Source organism: Lytechinus pictus, chromosome 12 (assembly GCF_037042905.1).
Source record: "Lytechinus pictus isolate F3 Inbred chromosome 12, Lp3.0, whole genome shotgun sequence".
Taxonomy (NCBI): Eukaryota; Metazoa; Echinodermata; class Echinoidea; order Temnopleuroida; family Toxopneustidae; genus Lytechinus; species Lytechinus pictus.
The window spans coordinates 1,743,457-1,767,125 of NC_087256.1; the positions used below are offsets into that span (position 1 = coordinate 1,743,457).

Consider the following 23,669-nt stretch of genomic DNA (forward strand, 5'->3'; position numbering starts at 1 on the left):
CTGGAGTATCTGGTGTCAAATTATTCATCATACAGCAGTGAAACATGCCTCCTTCCCCCAAATTAATTCAAATTGCAATAAAATGAGAAAATCATAAATAAATTTCAATTTATTTTGGGACATTATCATTTTTAAAATGTTACCCAACATTCCATTGAGATGTGAACAGGTAAACTGCCTAGTCAATAGTGGGGCAACAAAGACCTGGAGCGTTTTTAATGAAGATTTTTGTCAGTGATTTCAGACAAATGTTATAAGCTACTGGAAATCCTTACATCTGATTGGTCAAGAGGAAATTTGTCTGAAAATCACTGACAAGATGCTTGATGAAATGCTTCCCTATTTGAATTGCATGAGAGGTACAGGTTTTTCAGGGGCTGTTTCACAAAGATTTAAGAATGGCTTGGCAATTGTTGTAGAGTCAACATGCACATAATATTCACATGTAATTTCACTGAAAAATTTGTGGAAGTATGTGTGTCTCGGCATGATCTGACCAATGTTTGTAATTTATTCTATATACCACATGCAAATGGTAATTTAAGTGTGATTTAAGATCATACTTGACTCTTGGCGAGACAATCCCTCACTATTTTTCTTAATGTGATTATCTGACATCTGGAACCTCAGAATAGACAGAGATAGTGTACACCATTCAGGATAATCCTGATTTGCTTCTTGAAATGACTTCAAATAAATTTCAATAAAGCAAAGCTTGGTCAACTTACGGTATCAACAGGTGAAATTTAATAAACCCAATGATATATATCCATTTACAATCATACATTATTTACATAAAACACACACATTATATTTGTACATAATTTCAAACTTAAATTTCCCTTCAGTCTCCACTCACAACTATCGTAATTTATATGTAATGAAATAAAACAATATTCATCATTTACATACAATAAAAATAGGACAAAAATCAAGTTGATAAATTTCAGATAATTAAAAAAAAGTTATTACACGAGAAATGGATACTTAACTTGGATTTCCAAATTTACCAAGTATGTGCACACATATATGCATACAGAAGCACCAATTGGGAAAGAAATGACTGGTCTTTTAAACTGATGCAAGCAACTAATACTGCAGGTTCTATTTTCCCGGGTGTTGAATAAGTCCATCACAATTTTATTTTGTTTTTCATGTTCCCAAAGATGTCTTTTTGTGTGGATGTTTACATAGGACTATTTGTTTAACTATTTCCTAAAGGCTAATCAAATTTCAAAATGAAAGTATTCCATGTACATGGAAATGAGATGACGTCAAGTGTTTTGCAATACAGGTATAGGATCCTGAAATAAAATAAAAGTTTGATAGTTGAAGGACCTTATCAATCATCAATTCCAAAATCATCAATTCCCATTACACTTTTTGGTTACAAATATTACAGTAATAGATCAAAATGATCAGATTTGCAATCCATCGCAAGCCCTTTTTGTTACAGAGCTATGATACATACCATTTTCATTAGTGATGATAATGAAGAATTTGCCAATTGACTCAGAGAAATTAGATTACACATTACGAAAGTCTCAAACATGAAAGCATGACATACATGATTGTACTGTAAGTGTTTATCCTGAGTTTTGGAGTTAACTGAATACATGTTTGAACATTTGCCCTACATGCAAAAATCAATTGACCATTTGAATGAAAATAGCAGTCTACAATAAAGGGTATCACCGACCAATGGGGTATCCAACATTGACCCCTCCTACTCAACAGTCGGTCAAGAAAATTGCATGTAGTTTTCAGATAATCTGATACTGTACATTGGAGTGCAAGCTAAAGCTACAGATGTACATGTACATTAGATCCTTAGTTCCTTACCCAGAATGCAATAGTTCAATGTTGATATCTGTACTATCCCCAAAAGTAATCTTTAAAACAGTAATTTTCCACACATTTTCGTTTTGTTTCTTTTTAACATCAAGATAAATGACCATTGTAGGCCTACTTATATGAAAATTCCTAATTCCCAATTTCATTTCATTAATGATACAACTGTCATTTTTAAACAAAAAATATTGTACACACATGATAATTTTGTTACACAGAAACCATGTAGGCCATATGGCCAGGCACATTTCACTCACAAATAGCCCAAACCAGTAGTTCTTTGGCAATGGAATATCTGAATCACGTTCTAATCCATCCTTTGCCCAAGCCTCATAAAACCTTAATTCTCTCATAAATCCTAATATTCTGTTTCAGTAAATCAATTAATAAAATCATCAATCCGGAAATCCTGCCAACCTTGCCTAATCAATATGAGCATGTCAAATTACATAATTCTTAATTCTCAATGAGTCTCATTTGAAGCAACTTTTTGACTTCACATAATAATAATAATGGATATTTAGAGGTGCTAAAAACAAAAAGTACCATAGCGCATACAATGCGCGTACAACATACTTAGATATACAGTGTACACTAGCTATACTACAGTAGAAAAAAGTACCAGATATATATGGTCTGAAAACTAGCAGGAGTCATTGAATAAAGTGACACCAGGGCCCGGTTACACGAAATTACCATTATGGTAATTCAATTGGAATCCTTAATTTTGATTGGCTACTGAGTAGTTACCATTGATTGGCAATGTTACCATCATAGTAACTTTTATGCAACTGAGCCCAGATGTACATGTATGATGTACACAGATGTCAACTATTAAATTCCACAAGACATCAAACACATTTTATCTGTTGTTGTTGTTGTTAATGGGAAATTTCCTTCTGCAAAGAACATCTGGAAAGCTCCTCCACTGAGTCCACTAGCCCCAAAATACATCAGAACTTGTTAAAATTTCTTATATGTACAATGAAATTTCAATTAAAGGCAAGACCCTTTACATAAGTTATTATTGCAAACATCTTTTTCATGTAGAAAAAAGTATGAACTGATAAAAAAACCCAGTTCATTTGTACAAATTAACAAACACATGATTACTCTACGAGTTTACATTCTGGGGCATTTCAATTCAAATCTGAATTAAACTTTCCTTTACAGTTTTTGCCTCCTCCAGTTATCTGTGCAGATGATAATTAAAAAATTATAATAAATACTTGACAGAGTAATAAAATATTCTTACAAGCTTTGAGAACTGTCATAAAATTCATTGAATATGTTGACAGCCATCAGATATAATTCTGAAATAAAAAACAGTCAGCACAGCAGTAAATGAAAATGATTTGTGTCTTGCCAAATCATATAAGAAAAAATATCTCACTGATGGTCCATAATGTTTACATACTGTACATGTTCTTGAGTATCTGGACTTGCACATAATATATCCCTACGGGTACCAGGTTGTTCCCTTTCTAAAGCATAGTAATGAACAGGTTAAGAAATGAGCCACAATTCTTATGATCTCATATCTACACATTACTTGTTGTGCTGTGCTTGTAGCTATTAATCTCAAGCAAGCTTTAAAGAAGTGAGGAACACTCAGGAAACTATATCCGCACTGCAAAGTTTTTACGTTGTGGAGCAAAGCTACATGTACTTGTAAAATAGAGCATGACAATTCAAAAACTCCATTGTGATTTTGAGAAAAATGGAACACAAAAATGCAAATTATGCCCTTATTCATTCATTAGGCACTAGTTTGTGTGTGTTTTTTTTTTTACTAATTAGTGAAAACCTAGAATACACTATGCATACAAACTTTAAAAGAATGATTGATTTTATTTCATAAATTATGAATTTTTTCTATTCATGCAACAGATGATAATGTCAACTACTAGTGGCTGCATGATGTAGCACCTGTTAATTCAAACCTCTTGAACATACAAGTATTGCCCAGCCCAGTAATGCCGACCTTATCTAGTGAATATGAGTACTTTCAAGAACTTCATTGAAAGACGGGTGGAAATCAATAAGCAAAAATATCTGAACTATTGTACTGAAATAGGCGGCATTGATATAAAAGGCTCTGACAAGTTGTATTCAAGTGTGACAATGAAGAGTATTTGCGCAAAAAAAAGTCATGCAGTTTTTCCATTTATATCTTATATCGATGTGAAGAATCTGCCAACCACGCTTCCATCCTGATGACGGCAAAAGTCCAGTTGATGACAACAATTACTTCGGAACCATTATTAAGCTCCTAATTGTGATTGATGTTCCAGAGCATGTTCTTGAATTCAATCACTTGATGAGGGCGTCCTATTATTTTCGGCAATCCAACCCTAATACCTAGAATTCTGACTCCTATTTGTCCAATCCTAGAGGATACAGTTTACTTTGTTCCCTGATCATAGGTTGGTCTGCCTGCTCCCATGGCAACGCCTACTAGGACGGCTGCAATGGTCAGTCCCTGGGCTGCTACTCTAGCTCTCATCATGGTCTGAGATCGGGCTGTATTACCCCTCTTGAACATCACTAATCCATACGTCAGAGCACCGGCAGTGGCCAAGCAACCTGGATTAGAAGAAAGAAGATTTGGCTGAAATTATCTTGAACTACAGTATGAGCGTGAATGACATTACTGTGAAGCGCTTTGAAACTGCAACAAAACGGCACTATACTCAATGAATGGGATTTGATTGTTTGTGTTAGGGTGTTGATTATGAGTATACTGTCTCAATATTTTTTTCTTACTTAAAAAAACATACATTTGTATCATATCAGACCTAGACATCTAAGACATCACAAAGATTCAATCGGCCCAAAAGAGAGGAAATTTTGGCCGATTATGCATAATTCATAGCTCAAATATGCGAAAGCTCCCCTACCACAGCCCTTCCTTACCAATGGTCACTCCACTCCTCGCCATGAATTAAACAAGAAACATTACCGGTACCGGTAAAACATTTTCAAGGCTTCAAGTTGTAGTTGTACAGTCAGTGTAGTAGACTATGTCTGTCTGGCAGGTTTTGGCGATTTTTATTTATTTTACACAATAAGACAATAACATCATGCCATGGCCTAAATGTGGTTTTGGGGACCACTCGATTTGTACGAGCGCTTGTACGAAGTTGTGCACAACTTTATTTATTGTACTAAACTTAAAGTAAATAAAGTCTTTAGTTTGGAAATTGTGCGGGTGACTGAATCAGTGAATGGTTATTGGTGGTTCCCAATTTCCCAATAATGCTGACATTAAGTGACATCATGGTTTTAGACCTCCTTAAAGTGTGTGGTAGTTACAGAGACAGGTTTGTTCCAGGGCCAATATTTAAAGGAGACATACGAAGAATCAAAAGTATTTTATAATTAGTTTTCGTGGTCATTATTGTAAAGGGGAAGTATTTTTAATCATATACATAACTTCACTTTTCAAAATAATGATTAGAGTTTGCAGAAATCAGCTCTCAAAAATGATTTATTTTCATGCCATATTTCCGCCTTCGTCGGTCCTCCGGCGGGCTCCAGTTTGAGTGACGTCACACAATGAGCGGTGATCAGCTGAGCTGACAGCAGCAATCTTTATATCCATATACTTTGCGTGTGGTTTGATTTTGTCTCAATCGGTGTCTGTATATTTGCAATCAAAATGACGGCTGTTGATGAGGAAATTGAATTTTTGGATATGGACATTGACATCAGTGACGAAAGTGATTATAATGACAGCGATGACGATGATGATGGGGAAGTAGGAGAGCTTGAAGGAGACGAAGAAGAAGAGGAAAGACCCGTCGTTGATGATGAACGAGATCAAATTCCGCAACCTTACCAGCACGAACCAGAGCCTGTGCAGCCGCCGGAACCGGGTGCGATACCTCTCGGCGATGGTGTGGGCTTTCGTGGAAACAGAGACATTACTCGTCTCGACCCAAGGAATACCGATAACTGGTAAGTTTCACTTTTTTACCATGCCTATAATTTTTCTTGGTTGTTGCAGCCAAGTGTACTTGGAGTTGGTCTGTCGCCAACATCAAAATTGATTTGATATTTTGAAGTTTGATTGTACTACCGTACTAGTACTGACCATGGTTTGGGCCACTCAAGGGTTCATTACATGCCGCCGCGCACAGAAAAATCAAGCCATGGAAGTCGTGTGTTGTGGACACCAGAAGTGGGATCGCAGCACGCGCGACCCACTAGTTAGAAATCCACTGCCAAACGCCGTTCATGGTGCGAGGTTAGTATACTGACCTCGCTCGCAATACATGTGAGTGGGTTTGGGCATGGCATGGGCCAGTTAGTGCCATGACAAATCCATGACTATGACCTATGTACAGTCAATGACCAGGGGCCCATCTTACAAAGAGTTGTGATTGATCCGATCAATTGCAACTATGGAAAGCCAGCAAAGTCAACATATAAAATGCACGTTTGCTCAAAAATTTCTCTACATATGTATGTATCCATGAATTCATTGATTACTTGACAATTTTGTGTGTATTCCTTTGTTTATAAAGGACATTTTTGCTAATTTCCTGTAGAAAAAATTATGACACTGATGGATTTCCATAGAGTTACGATTGATTGATTGGATCAATCGTAACTCTTTGTAACTTTAGACAGGGCCCATGTGTCTCTTCTGATTTATTGCCATTGGGCAGTTTTGATACTATTTTTAGTGTAAATGCGCTATGTCAAATTAATGTGATATTTAATTTGTTTATTTACTTATTTATTTTTTCAAATGTGTGCTTGCCTATTACAGGTGTCAGTGCGGCCATTGTGAGATTTTACTATCGTTCAATGTTGGAGACTGTCTCTGCTGCAGAGAAATTGCAGAGGTGGCAAAAGAGGGGGAAGGCGTGGAGTGCATCACCCAAGCTCGGGATTTTTATCCAGCAATACTCAACCCCGCCACATTGTACATTGCGTGGCAACATTTCACGGAAAGGTGGCGAAGGCAGGCAAGAGCGTTTGGTGCTCGAAATAATGAGTAAGTTAAAATCAGAATATGTATATTGATCAGATAAACTAATTACATCTACATGTAGATGTCTCAATACCATTTTTTAAACATGTTCGAGTCTGAATAACAGCCTCTAAAATCACCATCCATGAGGCAGAGAATACGACATAGATTTACATGGGAGTCAGCAGCTTCTATACTAGTAACTGAATTGTAGAGCAGCAGATACCTATACCATTGCCTGTTAATATTTCCCATGACTTTTGATGGGGGATGGAGGTACATGAAATGGTTGTATAAATTTGATAGTTCATGATAATTTTTTATTGTAGAATTATACGTGAATAGGCCTACGTGTACATTGATCATGTTTCTTTTTGTAACTATAGATTTACCTTACGGCTGTACATATATTTGATTGCTATTTGTTCATGCTAATCTTTTATCGACAAATTATTAGCCTAGAATTACAGATGGATCTAGGCTTACATCAATCGGGGAATTTCAAACTAGATTTAGCATACAGGTTTTTACAATTCTGGCTTTCCAATGAGTCTGTAAAATGTTTTTATAACATTTTTTTTCACTATTGCTTACATACAGGAAATATCGATACGTTGCCTATCGCCAATTTGTTAGGTGGTGCTGGGGCATCTTGGGCAAAGACATCAGAGTACAGCTCCCTGCTTGTGTCCAGGCCATCATCAAGAATACATATCCAGATGGTAATAACAACTATCGAGGTACTGTGCTGAGAAGGCTAGATATTTGATTGACAAACTATAACGTTTTTGTGTTCTCACTACATGAATTTGCTAGACTCATTTTCTTTGATAATTCCTTCACCTTGTTTTGTATAAGTTGTGTTCTTTGTACATTCCAGTATTTGTAGTTCTCTTCTAGTTATTAATAAATATTTATAACATGTACCAGTCTCTGTCCAAATAAGAAATCATGTACAGTAGGACTATGGAAATCTGCATGACAAATGAAAAATGACTTGCATAATATGGATCTTTATAATTTTGATAAATTTTTCGTTGTACCATGGGAACCTTTATTATAATTGATTAGCCATGTGTTACATGTAGTTGGCAAAACTGCCAAGTTACTCTGAGAATATTCTTTTTGTGTAACGACTTGTGATTTTTCAACATATAGTTTCAGAACAACTCAAATTAAGTCATAGGACACAATGATGCAAGAATCATTCGTCAGTCTTAGATTAGGGGGATCTGTGCTTTCATTTTGGGGTATAATGTATGTTAACTTTTTGGATTTTTATATGCATCCTTTTTATTGACATTCATAAGAAAACAATTTTGTTTGTGATGAGATAGCTACATGTAGATATTTGATCAATGTTATGTAACATTCTATTTTTATGTTTTGCAAGCTGGATAACATGCTCATCCTCTAAAATCACATGATAAAGGCCAGTGTGCAAGTACAACTTATGCTCATACATGTATATGGAAAAAAGGTAGCAAAATTGCTGAAATCAGGAAATCTACATTTTCATTATATTTTTAATAAAAAATACATGCAGTACAGTGTATTTTAATATTTTGTTTCTCCCACCTATTATTAATTTCCTCATTTCAGCTTGATGATGGAAGACTTACCACAGATACTCTTGTTTCTCTTGCCATGTAAATTTTGTAGTTTCATCTCAGGTATACAAGTTGGCCAAGTGGTATACTGTCAATAACTTTCAACTTTTATAATGTAAACCAAATATCATTACTAGACATTATCAATCAGCATTATAATTTTATAATTAGGTAAAGTAAGTGATGACTTTGCCTATTCACGGCAGCTGGTATTGTTCTTGAGGTGTAAAGAATTCATGTAATTCTATGGAACAATTTGGTTCTAAGTTCAAACGGATATCTTTACATGTAGGGCCTACATGTAAGTGTCTTATAAATACAAACAGCTTTCCAAGTCACGTCACCTGTGACTCTGAACTGTTATTTTTTTTCCCTAATGTTCTTTCATGGATATTTCATAAGTCTACTTCAATATATATTAAGAAGTACATATTATGTTCATATATTTGTATTTAACCTTTTTACAAGTTCTTTGTTGTTGTTTTTTGCAATATGATGTCAGACTTGCCGCAAATAATCTTGTCATGTAGATTTTGCGGTGTTAAATCAGGTTTTTTCTTTTGTAACAACTAAGCCAAATAATATCCATAACTTGCCACTTTTATCAAGCAAAAATGTTTTTCACCAAAAGATATTTACATAAAGTATTCTGAAATGTATACAAGTATTCTTTTTATGTCAACTGGTATTTATTGTAAAGTGTAAATAAGACGATGCTATGTAAACATGGTGCATTAAATCTATAAATGTACAAATATACACATAACATTGAAATGATTGGTTGATTTCTCTGTTTTTATAATATAGAAGTAATGATAATTGAGCGTGTTACAGTTGAAAAACATCTTGCCGCCCATATGTAGTAACACAGGGTGTTTTCAAAATTTCCAGCTTTTCAAAATGACTCTTCAAAGTAAGTTCTGTCATTTTTATAATGTTCTTACTAAATACAACTTTACGGATCCAAGTGCCATGAATTCAGGACAAAACGAAAAAATCCAATAGGTCCTGGTGGGTGTTTCATAAAGCTGTAAATAAGTTACGAGCGACTTTACGACAAATGGTGATCATTTACTAGGAACTTTGTCAACACCATTGAAAATCTAGTGTGTATCATTTACATGTACCAAAAGAAAACGTCACCAGTCGCTCATAAATTTGCTTGCATCATTTGAACAGGTTTATGAAACACCCACCTGAATCCATATGAACCCTGGATTACTCTGACAGGGCAGGACAGTGACGATTAGGGTGTTGATGATGATTGTGATGGTGACAAATCACAATAGTTCTGATAGATGGCAATTATGAATCAATGATCCATTTTATTGATTAGGGATAACAGGGAACTGCTTGGGCCACATTAAGCCCCCCCCCCCCCATTTAACTTTTTTTTAATGCTAACAATTTTTTGCATGGTCAGTGTGTTCTGCCCTTTCAAAGCCAGTTTGCAGCCCCAGGACGATCCTTATACATATGTATATGATGGTGTTATCTAAATGATGGTGATAATGATGGATGACGATGATGATCATGCTGGCCATAGTGATGGTATTGATGATAATTATGGTGACATGTGTATTGATTTTGGTGGCAGTTGAGAAATGTGGCAATATGGGGTAGGTTTATTTGCAGGATTTGGCAGAAAGAAATTGATTCCCTTTTCCCTCCCCTGGAAAACTAATGATTTTAATGGATAAGGGAACTAGAACAACAATTTGTCTACTGCAAATTATTCATCAAATTATTTTGTTAGGTTTTGAATGGCTGTATATACACATTCATTGGTAATTGGCCCTTTGCAAAATATTCTTGTATTGCTGCCCCATGCACACCATGGTCCCGTAACGCAAAGGTTAGCAATTAATCGTACATTGTAGTCGATACAATCAATTGTAGAAAGATGATCTATGATCATTGTTAAGCTTTGTGTTGCAGGGCCCCTTGTTAGTTTCTACATGATCACACACCAAACCAGCACCTACTGAAAGCATCAACCAAACCTGACCTGTGTTATTGCATGTGCAGTCAACCTTGCCAAGTCAAATCCAAGAATTGAATAAAAAGTTTGTACTTAATTTTTTTCCACCTGTGAAGGGTTAAGATCAATGGGATGACTTGAAAAACATTCAATGGCAACCATTTGACTTCTGCAAGGTTGACTGTACAATCAATACTACATGTAAATTTTTCTTCCAACACAAAGGCACATTCAGGATCAGAGTTTAAAAAAAAATTGGGGAGGGAAGGGGCGCAGGCTTTAAAATGAGACCATGTAAGATGGGTCAAGTTTCGTGAGCATAATACCTTGGTCACATTTGATCTACGGCGGCCGTACGGCGAGTAAAAAACAGCCGTTTTGTTAATTTTAATTCAAACCACCTATATGCAGCTGGTACAAAAAATGTTGAAACGACTGTTTTCAACTTGCCGTACGATCGCCGTAGAGCAAATGTGACCAAGGTATAAAGGTGTGGATTCGTAAAATAATAATTGACCAAACTTAAAGTGCAATGATCCTTGTAATCCACCGCGCAATCAGGGACAGAAATCAACATATCACTGCTATTCCACGTATGACATGATGAATACAAGATGACCTATTTTTTCAAATTCCCAGATAACATTGGGATATAGTTTATTTTTTTTAAATATGACATTTTCTGAATATATATCTGCAGAGAATAAAAAGCTTTATCATACTTTCAAACTCACTAGTAGAACGGATATGAATGTATGAAATGTATTGTGAAAGGATAAATGTACTTGTGAACAAAAAATACATGAATGAATACTGTACATAAATACAAAAATAAATACTAATAACTTAGATACAATGACATAAAATCATTTCTTCAACTGCCTCCATCCAAGTGCTCTTCTACATACCAATCAAATTAGCAGTCTTGCCAATTAAACGAAATGTACATGTAGATGTGGTTATAAATTTTATAAAAACAAGGACCATTCCATTTGATAGACAACACAAGCTGGTCGACAATGCAATAAAACACCTTGCTTCTAGCCATTACTTCCTCCTGATATTATCAAACGATGTTGTATTATTCACAACAGACTGCCTACACTTTTCTTACATACAGCTACTTGTATATTCTAATACTTTGGCAGGAAATTTCTGCATTACTAAAAAGTACCCCCAAGGACATTCACATCATCAAAATAACAAAAAAAATGAAAACACGTTTTTTATCAACAAATCATACAGTTTGGTCAAGCTTTATCATAATAGTACAGGCAAAGGCTGCCATATCTATGCTGTAACAGTAAGTTAGATGTAAGGAGACAGGAATTTTGTTTCAGTGCCAAAAGATTTGTTCATATGCTGAAATGTATGTTGGTTCACCACAATAGAAGTTGGCTTATATGTAGCCTAAAAACTGTAATTATAGGCTAGTCTAGCCCACACAAAAACTCCTTGACCTGTGCTGGCCTTTAGATTGAAAAAAAAATCATGTATATACATTATAAAGCTAACAAAGACACCACAGGGAAAAGAAAACCTATTCACAGCATACTACTCCAGGCAAAATCCCAGCTAACACGGGCATTGCTTAACAAATGTGATTTCCCTACTGAATTTTGAATGATTTATGAATATTTCATGCATATCAACGTGCTTAGACTTGATGTGTAATATGAAAAACATCTGAATGAGAAATACATGCTTGTACAGCTAATAAGCTACCGGTAATGCAATGCATAGAATCAGCATAAACAATGGTTCTAAAGTTACTTTTACTGACCATTATGGGTCATAGTTTGATCTTTGATGGTAGAGAGAAAATACAATGTACTATCGTGCAAGTACAATGTAGATTGGTGATTTTTTTTTTTTTTTTTTTTTACCTTTGCTCACATTAACAAGATGACACCCCAAGTCAAATTACTATCGGAAAGAAATAGAATCAACGGATATCTCAATAATACCCCTGAAATAGAATTTAAAATATATCTTTCAGTCGTCTTGTCCTGCCTATCACATTATCATGACATTGCCACACTTATTTACAAATGCATACAAATCAGACTACAACTGAGGATGAATGATATAGTTAGAATTGGGAAAAGCAAAATACCGTAGAAAAAATATACACAGAGCTGGTCAATCTAATTAGCTTGATCAGGGATTTTTCTTTTTAACATTTCATACAACACTAACCAATGCTTCAAACAAACTAATGGTTCCAGCAATGATTAAAGACAAGTGAAAGTTTCAGTAATAATTGAAATAGTATTCTAAACACAGTCAATTCTATTCCTTCTATTCCATGGCAAATCGATGATGTGCTGCTGCCTTCTGAATAGCCTCCTCCCTGTCTGGCCTCTCATATTTCGATGACAGTGGCGGTTTGTTTTGCAGCTCTTCCATTTCAGAGCGGAGTTTCTGCTTTCCAGAAACGAGTCGTACTGTCTCCACCATCAAAGCATTCACATACTCTATATTGGGAATGAAAATTGTAGAACGGTTTTGTAATTAGATGACAATACTGATAAAGTGGTGACAATGTCTTCTTTGCATTTATTGTATATATGGCTCTAGGTAAAGATATTCCTTCTGTGATATACATTACTAGACTATGCATAGTCCCATGTTTAATTACCTTCCTTCAGACTTTGAAACATTGTGTGATGTGCATATGAAATGCAGTGTTAGACAAAACAAAAGATGTAGTAATAAACAAAAAAGAAATATTACTAAGATTAATACTTCCATAAAATATTTTGAACAATATTTCCTACATGAGACATAACTACGCTGATTCATTATAGTCATTAATAAATAAACATACCAAAAGTACATGCAGTTAGCACCTTGCTGACAGTTTGACGACCTTCTTTGGCTTTCTGATAGGTGACACGGAACATTGGTGACCCATCAGACTTCGTTGCTTGAGACCGGTCTGAATTCTCGTTCCAGTGCAGAGCAGCAAGGTACAGCCTGTAACAAACAAAAAATAAACAGAAGTCTTCATAGAGAAATATTTTTGAAACAGTCTCAAATAAACAGTGTCTCCTTATTCCTTATTTGTATGAATATTTTCTTGAATTCATTTTTAACATGTCGGAAAAAAATAACAATCTTGAGGAAATTTTATGTATTCTACCGGAAAAAATAGAAATAGAAATAATGGGAGAAAATAGAAAAAAAATATATTAAAAGCAAGGAATAAAAGAAGGACTCTGGTATTTGAAGTAGGTATAGGATCTGGTGACAGCTGAAGGAATATTATCTTACCTGCATTTCATCCCAGCATAAGAGTATGCCAGCATCTTTGGACACCAGTACAGGAGGACACTATGGAAGGATTCCACTGAACTGGTTTGTGCGAGAGGTGACATTTTCTTCATGTCATTCAGCAGGCGAGTTTTCAGCAGCTCTTCAGACAACTTCTCATAGACTTTTGTTCCTACATGACATAACAGTTGAGTAATAAAAACATGTTATGACTTTTGGAGGAGAATTTATAAAATAAATACTCTACATTATTAGGTACAAGTGAATCTCCCTAATTTAATGTCCTTTTAATGTCCACAAAAATCTGATAGACTTGGGACACTGAAAAAACTAACCTTGGTTAAGATGTTGACATCACTGTAACAAAATTATATCTCGCTTCCAAATTTCAATGATTTGCTCAAAACTTTAATACTGGTAACTTTGTGAGATGTACAAGTTTCAACTCCTTCTCCCACCCCATAGTAAAGCTCCGCTTACCTTCTCTCATCCATTCACGTGGAGGGTAATCATCACCATGGCCGCACTTAGGATAGACGCCTTCATGAGCATGCACATCTCTCATGTGGTTGAAGACTGACTTGTATTTCGATACCATAATATTTCCATCCCCATCCGGGGTAGATGCAGCCGACCAGTATATGTGGGTGATCATCGACTGCTTCCACATGTGAGCTACCTCGCAATCCTTCAGCTTTGATACAGCTGTGATTTTCTTCCTCACTCCTGTAAATTAATGCATTTGAAGTGGTCATTATTCTAAAATATTCATCTGTAACTTCAAAATTTTTCACTATTGAGTAAACAAGACATTTCCTGATATACACATGTGCTTTCTTATATGCATCATACAATGGTCCAATCAGAAAAATGCTTCAATTCCAAACTCATGCATTATAATCCTATTTCTTTAATAGATCCAGCAATGCTGTGCTAAAGCTGGGATAATATTAGTGCTTAGACATATCAGCACTGTATAAATGTTGCATACTGTTATTATTACCATTATCATTATTATCATATACTCATATACTCCTTGTTAAAAACTTTTATATCAATAATTGGCATGGATGTCAACAACTTACCTTTTGCGATATGCCAAACATCATAACGGTGATCAATCTCTGGGTATGTCTCCCGTAACCACTTAGCCACCGAGGCATGTCGATCAGTGATGAGGGTTCCTACCTCTACTCCCATTCCATAAAGCTTCGCCAATCCCCTCGCCAAACCTTCTTTCTCCATGGCGTTTGAGCTTGACACCTCATTGCTCTACAAATATTGGAAAAACAAACAAACTTTGGTAAATTCAATTTTTTTTTTACAGGCTGATGAATATTTCATTTGAACAAAACATATATACAGTTTATTTTGAAATGAAGTAATTACAATTACAAGAAATGTTTTCTTGACATTAAGTAGCATTACTAAATATAGATTACATTTAAACATCTAATAACCCCATATACAATACATTGGATATGCTCATTTGCCCTCTATGCGTGTATTAGAGATTATCCCTGGGTAAGCTTACATGAGTATTGTAACACTAATTTACATAAACTTCTTGTTATTGGCATATTACCTGCACAAGCTCCACATTAATGATCTTCTTTCTCTTCATGTCCATAAGGGCATAGCTGCCATATTTGGCAGAATGCCCTGGTGAGTCGGCACGGCCATCTCCTCCCAAGACCAACTTTTCCCCTCTTGACTGTCTGAGGAGAGACCTTTGCTCTCGTTCATACACCCTCATGATGGCTGGCTGCAAGTAGGTAGACTGATATTCCAGGAAGGTGTTGTTAGTGATTGCCTTTAAATTCATATGCTGGAGTACTCGTAAGACTTTGGTTGGACTGGCTCCACCGTACAAAATGGCTGCAGACAAAAGCAAATTTCCGGCAGAAACATTCCCAACTTTTGGTTGACTATGCCATTCCTTAATCTTACTGCACTTTAGACACGTTTGCCTGATCTTTATCTGCGAGCCAAAAGATCTAGGGCAAATCTTCTCAACCTGTACATCACTGGAAAGGCAACTGAAGCAATTGTTGAACAATGCAAACAGGTTGGATTCAAAGACTATGTACTTTTCTTCTTTCAGTACATCATCTGATTTGGTCCTGCAAAGATAAAAAAAAGTGAAGATACTGTACTAATGCAACTTGACTCTACATAGGTTTTATCTTGGCGTAATTAAAAATATGTTATAAATTATGTATAATGTGAAATATTTGAATTCTTTCATGATCTGAGCATGTCACATTGAATGGCAAAGTTAATATAATAGCAAATTTTGGCCAACAGGTCCTCATCTACATGCATGAAGCGATACTGAGAATACAAAAGAATCTATGACCCACGACATTTGACCTGGTGAACTCCAAATCTAGTCATTCACTTATCGCACAACTTTATGCATACATAAACACAATTGAAACTTTTATGTCTTATATTTTTTTATTTACAGACATAAAAATGGGCTGAAACCGACAGTGTTGGATGGAAGAAATGGAAGTATGTACATGCCCACTCAATTGCATTGACAAATAACATTTTTCAGGTGTCAACAATTCACTTTCAAGATACTAATACCACTAGTTATTTCTAGTATTAAACAGAGTAAACAGTTACAATAACTGCTAACGGAAGGGAGATCTTTCTTCAATTTAACAAAATTTATAATTCCAGTTATAAAGCTGCTTACACTTTGTATGTTTCCTCATCTGATGAGCTTCTATTTCTTCTGGATTTGCCTGGCTTGTAGGTTGGATCTTTCTTCTCATCCGAATCTGAACCTATCTCAAAGTCTGGATCCTCATCAGGTTCTTCATCCATCATATCCTCATCCTTGTCCTGTGTATTAGTTGTCTCAGTTTGAGTACCAGCATCTGAAATCTGAAGGCCTACTGGATGCTGACTATGTGTCTTCTGTGTCATATTCACTTGAGTTCCTGAAGAAGACATAAACCATCAGAATATTATCAAATTCATAAAATATTACAAGCTAAAAAGAAACATATCTATGGAGATGCATGTATAGGAATATGCTGGCCTCATGTTATATAAAAATTAAATAAGGAAATTATTACGATTCAGGTTTATTGTCAAAAGAAGTATTAATATTATCATTATTTTAGTAGTTATTTATGTTACATTTATTGGTAGTTCAAACTCAACAGGTCACAAAAAATGATATTCATTAATTCGAATTTCTAACAAACTCAGAGGCACAATCAACTTATATCTATTACCACTCTTTCTGGACATTGAAAGAACCTACATATTACAAATAAAATGATACATACATGTAATACCTAAACTAAAATAAAGACAGAATAAAAAATGCTGTGATTTATTGTTCTTTTGAATGTGATACGGGTAAGTTAATATCATTACCTTTTGACATGGTCTTCGGCTTTACATGAACTTTGCAGGAACGTTTCTGTACACGAATTCCAACTTTGCGATCAGCAGTCTGTTGAAATGAAAAAAAATTCATGGAAATTAATTATAATATATGAGTTGCAAAAAGTCTATTCTGCTTGATTTCACCAATGCTAGTACTGGTAATCAAAATTTATTACAAAAGCTTGTTTTTAAAATATTTGTGTCTGTATTTCTTGTAATATAAAAATAAATCATTCTTATTCAGCTAGGGTAGCCATTTTCAGCTCTTAAGAGCTGTTCTTCCTGCGAGCCCTGAATAACATGTTATTATTACTCTTCTAATATGCAAGAAGGAAAAAAGTATCAAGTATTTTTCAAGTCGTTGGTATAGTCAATCAGCCATGGCAAAACCCACAGTATCCTATTCATGAGGCAGGTGTTCTTTCACTGAGTAACAATTTCTGATATAACAGTAGTAAGATAAAAATGTAATCAGAGGAATTGTATGCTGTACATACATGTACATGTGAAGACCTCCGTTTTTGTAAAGTGGGCAATCTTTACAAATCTGAACTTGACCTTCATATGATATGAATTGAAAACCTGTAAAGTACTTACTCTGACGCCACACTGTTCACCTTTTGAGCGATCTAGAATGTCTTGGGCTTGTTCTTCCTCTGCTTGTCTGGCATATTCAATGAACAGTGCATCAGCTTCCTGTAGCAGACACAAGAAAAAATGTTACTTTTAAAATTTTTATTTCCATGATGTAAAAACAGAGGTGCCAAAAACTCATTAAAAAAATGTACATGTAGCTTATATTTATTCTATACATTTATGAAGTTTATGGTGGCTGATCCAATTAAGAGTGGTGGAAATTAAATGAACAGGAGAACAACTCTAATGCGATCTCAATTGTCTGATCCCATCAATTTTCCTTATTTAACACATGTATGCAGGTACATCATGGCTCAACAATGACACCATTCCAATGGCCAAAGAGCAGTAAAAATCTGCCACGCCATTGAACTTGGTCTGAAATTCCTGTAAAAATAATTTTGTCATAGCCATTTTCAGAAAGATACATGTACATGTAAACATATTTCCTTCATATTTTGGATTATTGTATCAAAGGGGAAAAATGTGTTACCTACAGGTCTGTCAGACAAGTAAAAAATAGATTAATTCACATGTATGTGCTTACCACATGAGCATGTCCAAGTATGCACAATTGTAAATGAATATTAGAATATTCTTTGGTGTAATTTTTTTCAGTGGATGGCATCTACATACATATGTACTATAAACTAAAAGTCTTAAAAATCAGTCTTACTCTTTTTCTGATGTATATGGATTCCTTGCGGCTTCGCTTTGGCTTATCAGGACCATGCGCCAAGAGAGACGGACTTTGGAAATCAGTTGAAGGTGGTGCATTAACAGCAGGTGTAGGTGGTACTGAGCAGCTGGCACTGGCAAACTCAGAGTGTGGACTATCCGCTGTTGATGTGCCTGAAGGTGGTGATGATGCCAAAGACAGTAGAGAAGATGGTGAAGGCAAGAACCAGTCAGATGGAAATGGCTGTACAGCAATATCCAAAGAAGGAGAGGAACCAGCCTTTAACGATGGTGGTCGTGTCCTTAGTCCTCTCCTATACATTTCTACTTGTGTTGGCTCGTAGTCTTCAAGCAGGAAGTGGCCGCTACATACAAATATTCTCGCATATTGTTTTGCATCTTTAAAGTCAAATTTTCTTTTTCTCCCAATGAAAGCAATCCACTGTTTCTGAATGCTATCAAATCGTTCTTGCCCTAGTGGCATCTTTCCTGGCATTTGGTGCATAGCGAAACCCTGATATATGGTATTCCCGCATCCATATACGATGCACCGGGTACCAGTTTTCCTCTTCTTTTTGCCTTCTTTTGGTTTGCCTTGGTTGCCATTTTCTGATGATTCCATCTCCAACGCTCACCTACATGAATGATGACAAAAATAAAGGGGGGATAAAAGTCTATAGGGCTACATGTACACATAATTCACAAGATGCTGGGGGACGCATTCCATGAAGAAAAACAAACCCTGAAAAGCCAAAAAGGTCATCATCAATTAAAATTTATCCATCACAGTCCTGTTTAAATCACAAAAATATAAGAGAAAAAAGTAATTTAGTTTCAGCTGAGGGTACACTACAGAGTGTATACATACAATGTACATGTAGCTAGTCTGCTAATGTTACAGCACATGAACGATAACTTATAGTTTGAGTGAAATCAATTTTACAAAATGATAAAATTCCAAAGGTAGAAATGTAAATGGAATGTAAAGAGAAGTACTGGGAAACCACACCCCCCCCTTTTTTTTAGCATCTTATTTCTCATACATGTAGCCTAAGCAGAAATTTGAAAAATATCAGAGAAATTTTGATGCAAATCTGTCAGAGACATTCCGAGCAGCTTTCCATATATGCTCTGTCATACATGTATATCCAGACACTATCATTACTTAGGTCGTTTAAAATACATGTATGTGCATGAACAAATACAACATAAAATTCATGCATTCATCACAACCAATAAATCTGGCAAATTACGGATAATAGAAAGCATACTATATACTGTATAAACATTAAAATTAATCTCAGCAAAAAAAAAATGAAAATGAAATACAAATAAATAAATGAATTTGCACATTTAGTAACATCTTAGTCTTGCATCACATTTTTTTGCTGAACTTTATACACATGTTTTTTTTTACCATACATAATTTAAAAAAAAAATTCATGTTGTTTATCTAATGAAAAATCATGAGGGGTCACAGAGATTGCCGCACATTTTAATATCTCAAGTTTGGTTGAAACAAAACTGGAAGGGGGGAGGGGAAGAGTGGGAAAATGTGAGAAAATAAAAGAAAGCATACAAACTGTAGGCTATTATATATATTTAAAAAAAATATTTGGGCCTAGCTAGATTGCCAAGAAGTTAGACCGACATCCGTTTTTGGGTCGTCTCGCTGTGCTAGACGTCCTGAAATTGATGACAGCCCCCATATAAAAAAATAACTTGGCACAAAGAAAATCATGTATATCTGAAGGTGTCTTTCCAAGGACAAATTCTTTGTATCGCCCAAATCGGCTTTGTGAAACAGTTTGAGCGATATTTCGTTCTTACGTAGAGTGGTTAAACCAAAGACCATTTCATGAAACAGGCCCCAGGTTACTACAAAGAGTGCATTTATCTTCAGCACTCTGTCTCTGGAAGAATAAAAACCACTCTTATTTCGGTCAGAAATCAGGATACACCCCGCTGAAATTTTGTCTAGCTTCGTGGACGCGTGTCATTCTCTTCACAAGAATACTAAATCAGAAACTGTATTTTTTTAATTCCTCTGAAACGGCAGATTTTTCAGTCTAACCAAGCCATGCCCAATCGCCATGCCAGTCGGTTTAAAATTATGTTAGAAATCTAAAAATCTGCTGATAAAAAAAATAGAGTCTAATTCTAGCAAAGCATGTCTAACTCTAAGTTAATTCAACATAATAGACCCTAACCCAGGGATCTCCGGCCCACTTTGCGGGACTTGTCCGTGTAATATTAGGCAGAGGATACTCCCCAAAATGGGAAATGGGGTCGCAATAGCACCCCAAATGAAAGGGGAAAAAATAAATTATATGGATGGTCTATAGTGACACAGAATCCTGACATGATCGAGGTACAAACTGGACCCTCAAAAAAAGGAAAAGTTCTGTATCATTCGTTCTCCTTCTTAATTCAAAATTGAAAACAAAATGGCCTTAGTAATAGTATTGATTATTTGATACCGCCGAGAACGAACACGACATGGACTCATTGGATTTGGAGGTCTAACTTTTCCTATATTTTTTATTTTTGAGGGTCCAGTTTGTCATGTTTGTGCCTCGATGTCAGGATTCTGTGTCACGACTCACGCTAGACCTTCATCCATATAATTGAGGTAAGCGGGCCGGAGCTCCTTGGGTTACGTAGAGTCGTAGAGCCTAAGTTCTGACTAACGACAACGTTAGACAGTGACAGTGTTTTAAAGTTTTAAACTTTCATGCTTTTTAAACTACCGGTACCGGTACTTGCTAATCTAAAATAAATAAAATAATCAATGCATGATTCGAAAATTATTTTAGATCTAGAGTCAATAAAATCTTATATCTGTATCAGTCAACTGACCTGAATGCATCGTCAGAACAAGTACAATTTCCAAACATGCTTACCTTGGTAATCAAACAGCGTAACGTGAAGAATCGGCTCCCCCGCAGTACCCGGCAGCCAGCAGGGCATAGCCCGCTACAGCTTGGGGACCCCTTTTCAACATACACCACTGGAATCTGGAGTGAACTTGTGAAGCAACACAACGAAGACTTCCAATCCAGAGGTCAAAATCGGACTTTACAAGTTGACAATTCAATAAAAAAGGGTACAGTAACACAATTAGTGTTCAAGAACTGGAATCGGACGTCACTTTATACGAAGAAAACGGTAAATTTGGACAATAAATACAGATCCAGCAAAAGGCAGCAGGGGGAATCAATGCAATATGTAGAGAGAGTATGAAGAGCCGTCGATTGTGTGACGTCACTATTCTCGACCGTTTTCGACTCGTAATATCGTCCGTCTGGGGGGCTGAGAAGGGTCTCTTATAATTACATTTCTTGCATTTCCACGACATCTATAAGACTTTTTAGTGACGCATTTGTGTATAACAAGACAAGACCTTTCCATCCATATATAATTCGCCCATAATTATCACTTTTGTGATTTTTCTTCGTGTGTATACTTTAATGAATGCACCATCTCTGCACTGGGCTGGCCACTGCACGTACGGTGTGGTACGTGCATAAATACGGTACCGGTACCGGTACATGCAAGAAAACGGTTGCGTAACTTACCGATCGGGACAAATGGATTCTGCTTCACTTTTTTGATCAGTTTTTCTCTAAATCCTTCCTGCTCAGCTGGAACCCAGTCATATAACTCGGGTGGTATATCACCTGGATACTGGAAAGGTTTCCTCATCTCTTTAGGTCCGTTAGGGACTGAACTTTCCTTGATTGTAGCCATTTTCAGCCGATTTTTTGGCGTCTAATTTCGCTAGCAGCGCAGTGGCATCAAAGTACCGTATATTTACAGCGCCATCTAGCGACAAACTGAGAAAAAAGGAAATGGTAATATAAATAATGATGATGATGATTACTAATCATAATGATGACGACGACGACAAAGATGATATAATAATAATAATAATAAAAATAACAATAATGATAAAAATAATAATAATGATAATAATAATAACAATAATAATAATAATAGCAATGATGATAACAATAATGATATTAATAAAACTCATAATAATACTATTACTAATTCTTGGAATGATAATATGCACATATACATGATACACATACATTCATGCATATAAACCGTCTATTAAGTATGGCAAGTGAGAAAAATCACTTCGTCACCAAGTTTATATCGTTTTCTATCCTGTAAACTGTCCTGTATTAACAAAACGTTTCTGTCACCCTACAGGAAGATATGCGAGAGAGCGATGCGAGGCAATATAACACATATTCCGTAGTATCATGCTATAAAAGCATAAAAGGCTGCAGCAGAGTCTTGAAACCTGCTTTCATTTTACTGCACACTCCTTATAAACAATCTGTTTTACGACAATAATTACTCCTACTCTTATTTTTGAGAAAGTTAGTTCATCCTTTTGATAAGCTAACGTTTTTTTAAATATCATTTTCTCATTGCGAAATATAATAATGATCGGCATAACGTTAACTCTTTAAGAGCCATTGGCAGCTATGCGTGCCCTTAGCCCTCTAGTGCCATTGGCACGTATACGTGCCCAAATATTTTTTTTTGTTTAACCAATTTTACAGCCAGAAAATCAACACCATATTCTGTGTTTTTAATGTTGTTATACTGGCAATTAATTCACAATTCATTTTATCATATAAATAATAGTGGTTTACATAGACATTTTTTGAGTAAAATTGTATTTTTGCATCATTATTTTGAAGAGTTGATTTCGGATATTGCCGCGATCTGAATCAAGATTTCCCCTATAGACACGTGTGATATAACGGTTGTGTGTAGCAATACACATACTTCTATGGGCAGAGCAAAGGCGAATGTGCGAAGGCATTCAGTTCGGAATTGACCAATGACAGAGCGGTACGATATTCCTCACCCAACACTACTCGCCCATTCGCTATTGTTACATGAATATTCATGAGCTATCGATCGGGTGTTTTGCAGGCCCGTATGGTAGTATTCTTGTGTCAAGGCTTTTCTGCCTGCAAATGTGCACGGTTTGGGAGTTTTTTTTGGGGGGGGGGGGTGGGGGAGGGGGCGGGGGAAAGGTCTTATACTTTGTTTTTAGCATTCTCACACAAATTTTCTCGTTATAAATATATGAGTAAAGAAGGCTGTCATTTCCAACTCTCGTCTGCGCACTGCAATAATCACACTCATTATTTATTTATTCATTTATTATTGTTATCATTATTATCATTATTAGTATTACTATTATCATAATCATTATTAT

The 23,669-nt window shown here is 35.7% G+C and overlaps 2 protein-coding genes across 2 annotated transcripts; one reads left to right on the top strand and one right to left on the bottom strand.

The window, feature by feature from the left end:
- Positions 1-732: 732 nt before the first annotated feature.
- On the top strand, positions 733-9,213 carry LOC135156136 (uncharacterized). Its single transcript, XM_064107557.1, has 3 exons — positions 733-5,811; positions 6,629-6,856; positions 7,433-9,213. Exons 1-3 carry the CDS (start codon positions 5,513-5,515, stop codon positions 7,599-7,601), a joined length of 696 nt encoding a protein of 231 aa, XP_063963627.1. The 5' UTR covers positions 733-5,512; the 3' UTR covers positions 7,602-9,213.
- Positions 9,214-12,261: 3,048 nt separating this feature from the next.
- LOC129268390 (uncharacterized) lies at positions 12,262-21,942 on the bottom strand. Its single transcript, XM_064107556.1, has 11 exons — positions 21,328-21,942; positions 18,423-19,059; positions 17,708-17,806; positions 17,099-17,177; positions 16,407-16,653; positions 15,285-15,822; positions 14,785-14,971; positions 14,180-14,425; positions 13,700-13,871; positions 13,254-13,402; positions 12,262-12,900 (listed from the first exon to the last, which is right to left on the bottom strand). The coding sequence occupies exons 2-11, from the start codon at positions 19,044-19,046 to the stop codon at positions 12,725-12,727; spliced, it is 2,517 nt and encodes an 838-aa protein (XP_063963626.1). The 5' UTR covers positions 19,047-19,059; positions 21,328-21,942; the 3' UTR covers positions 12,262-12,724.
- Positions 21,943-23,669: the final 1,727 nt, after the last annotated feature.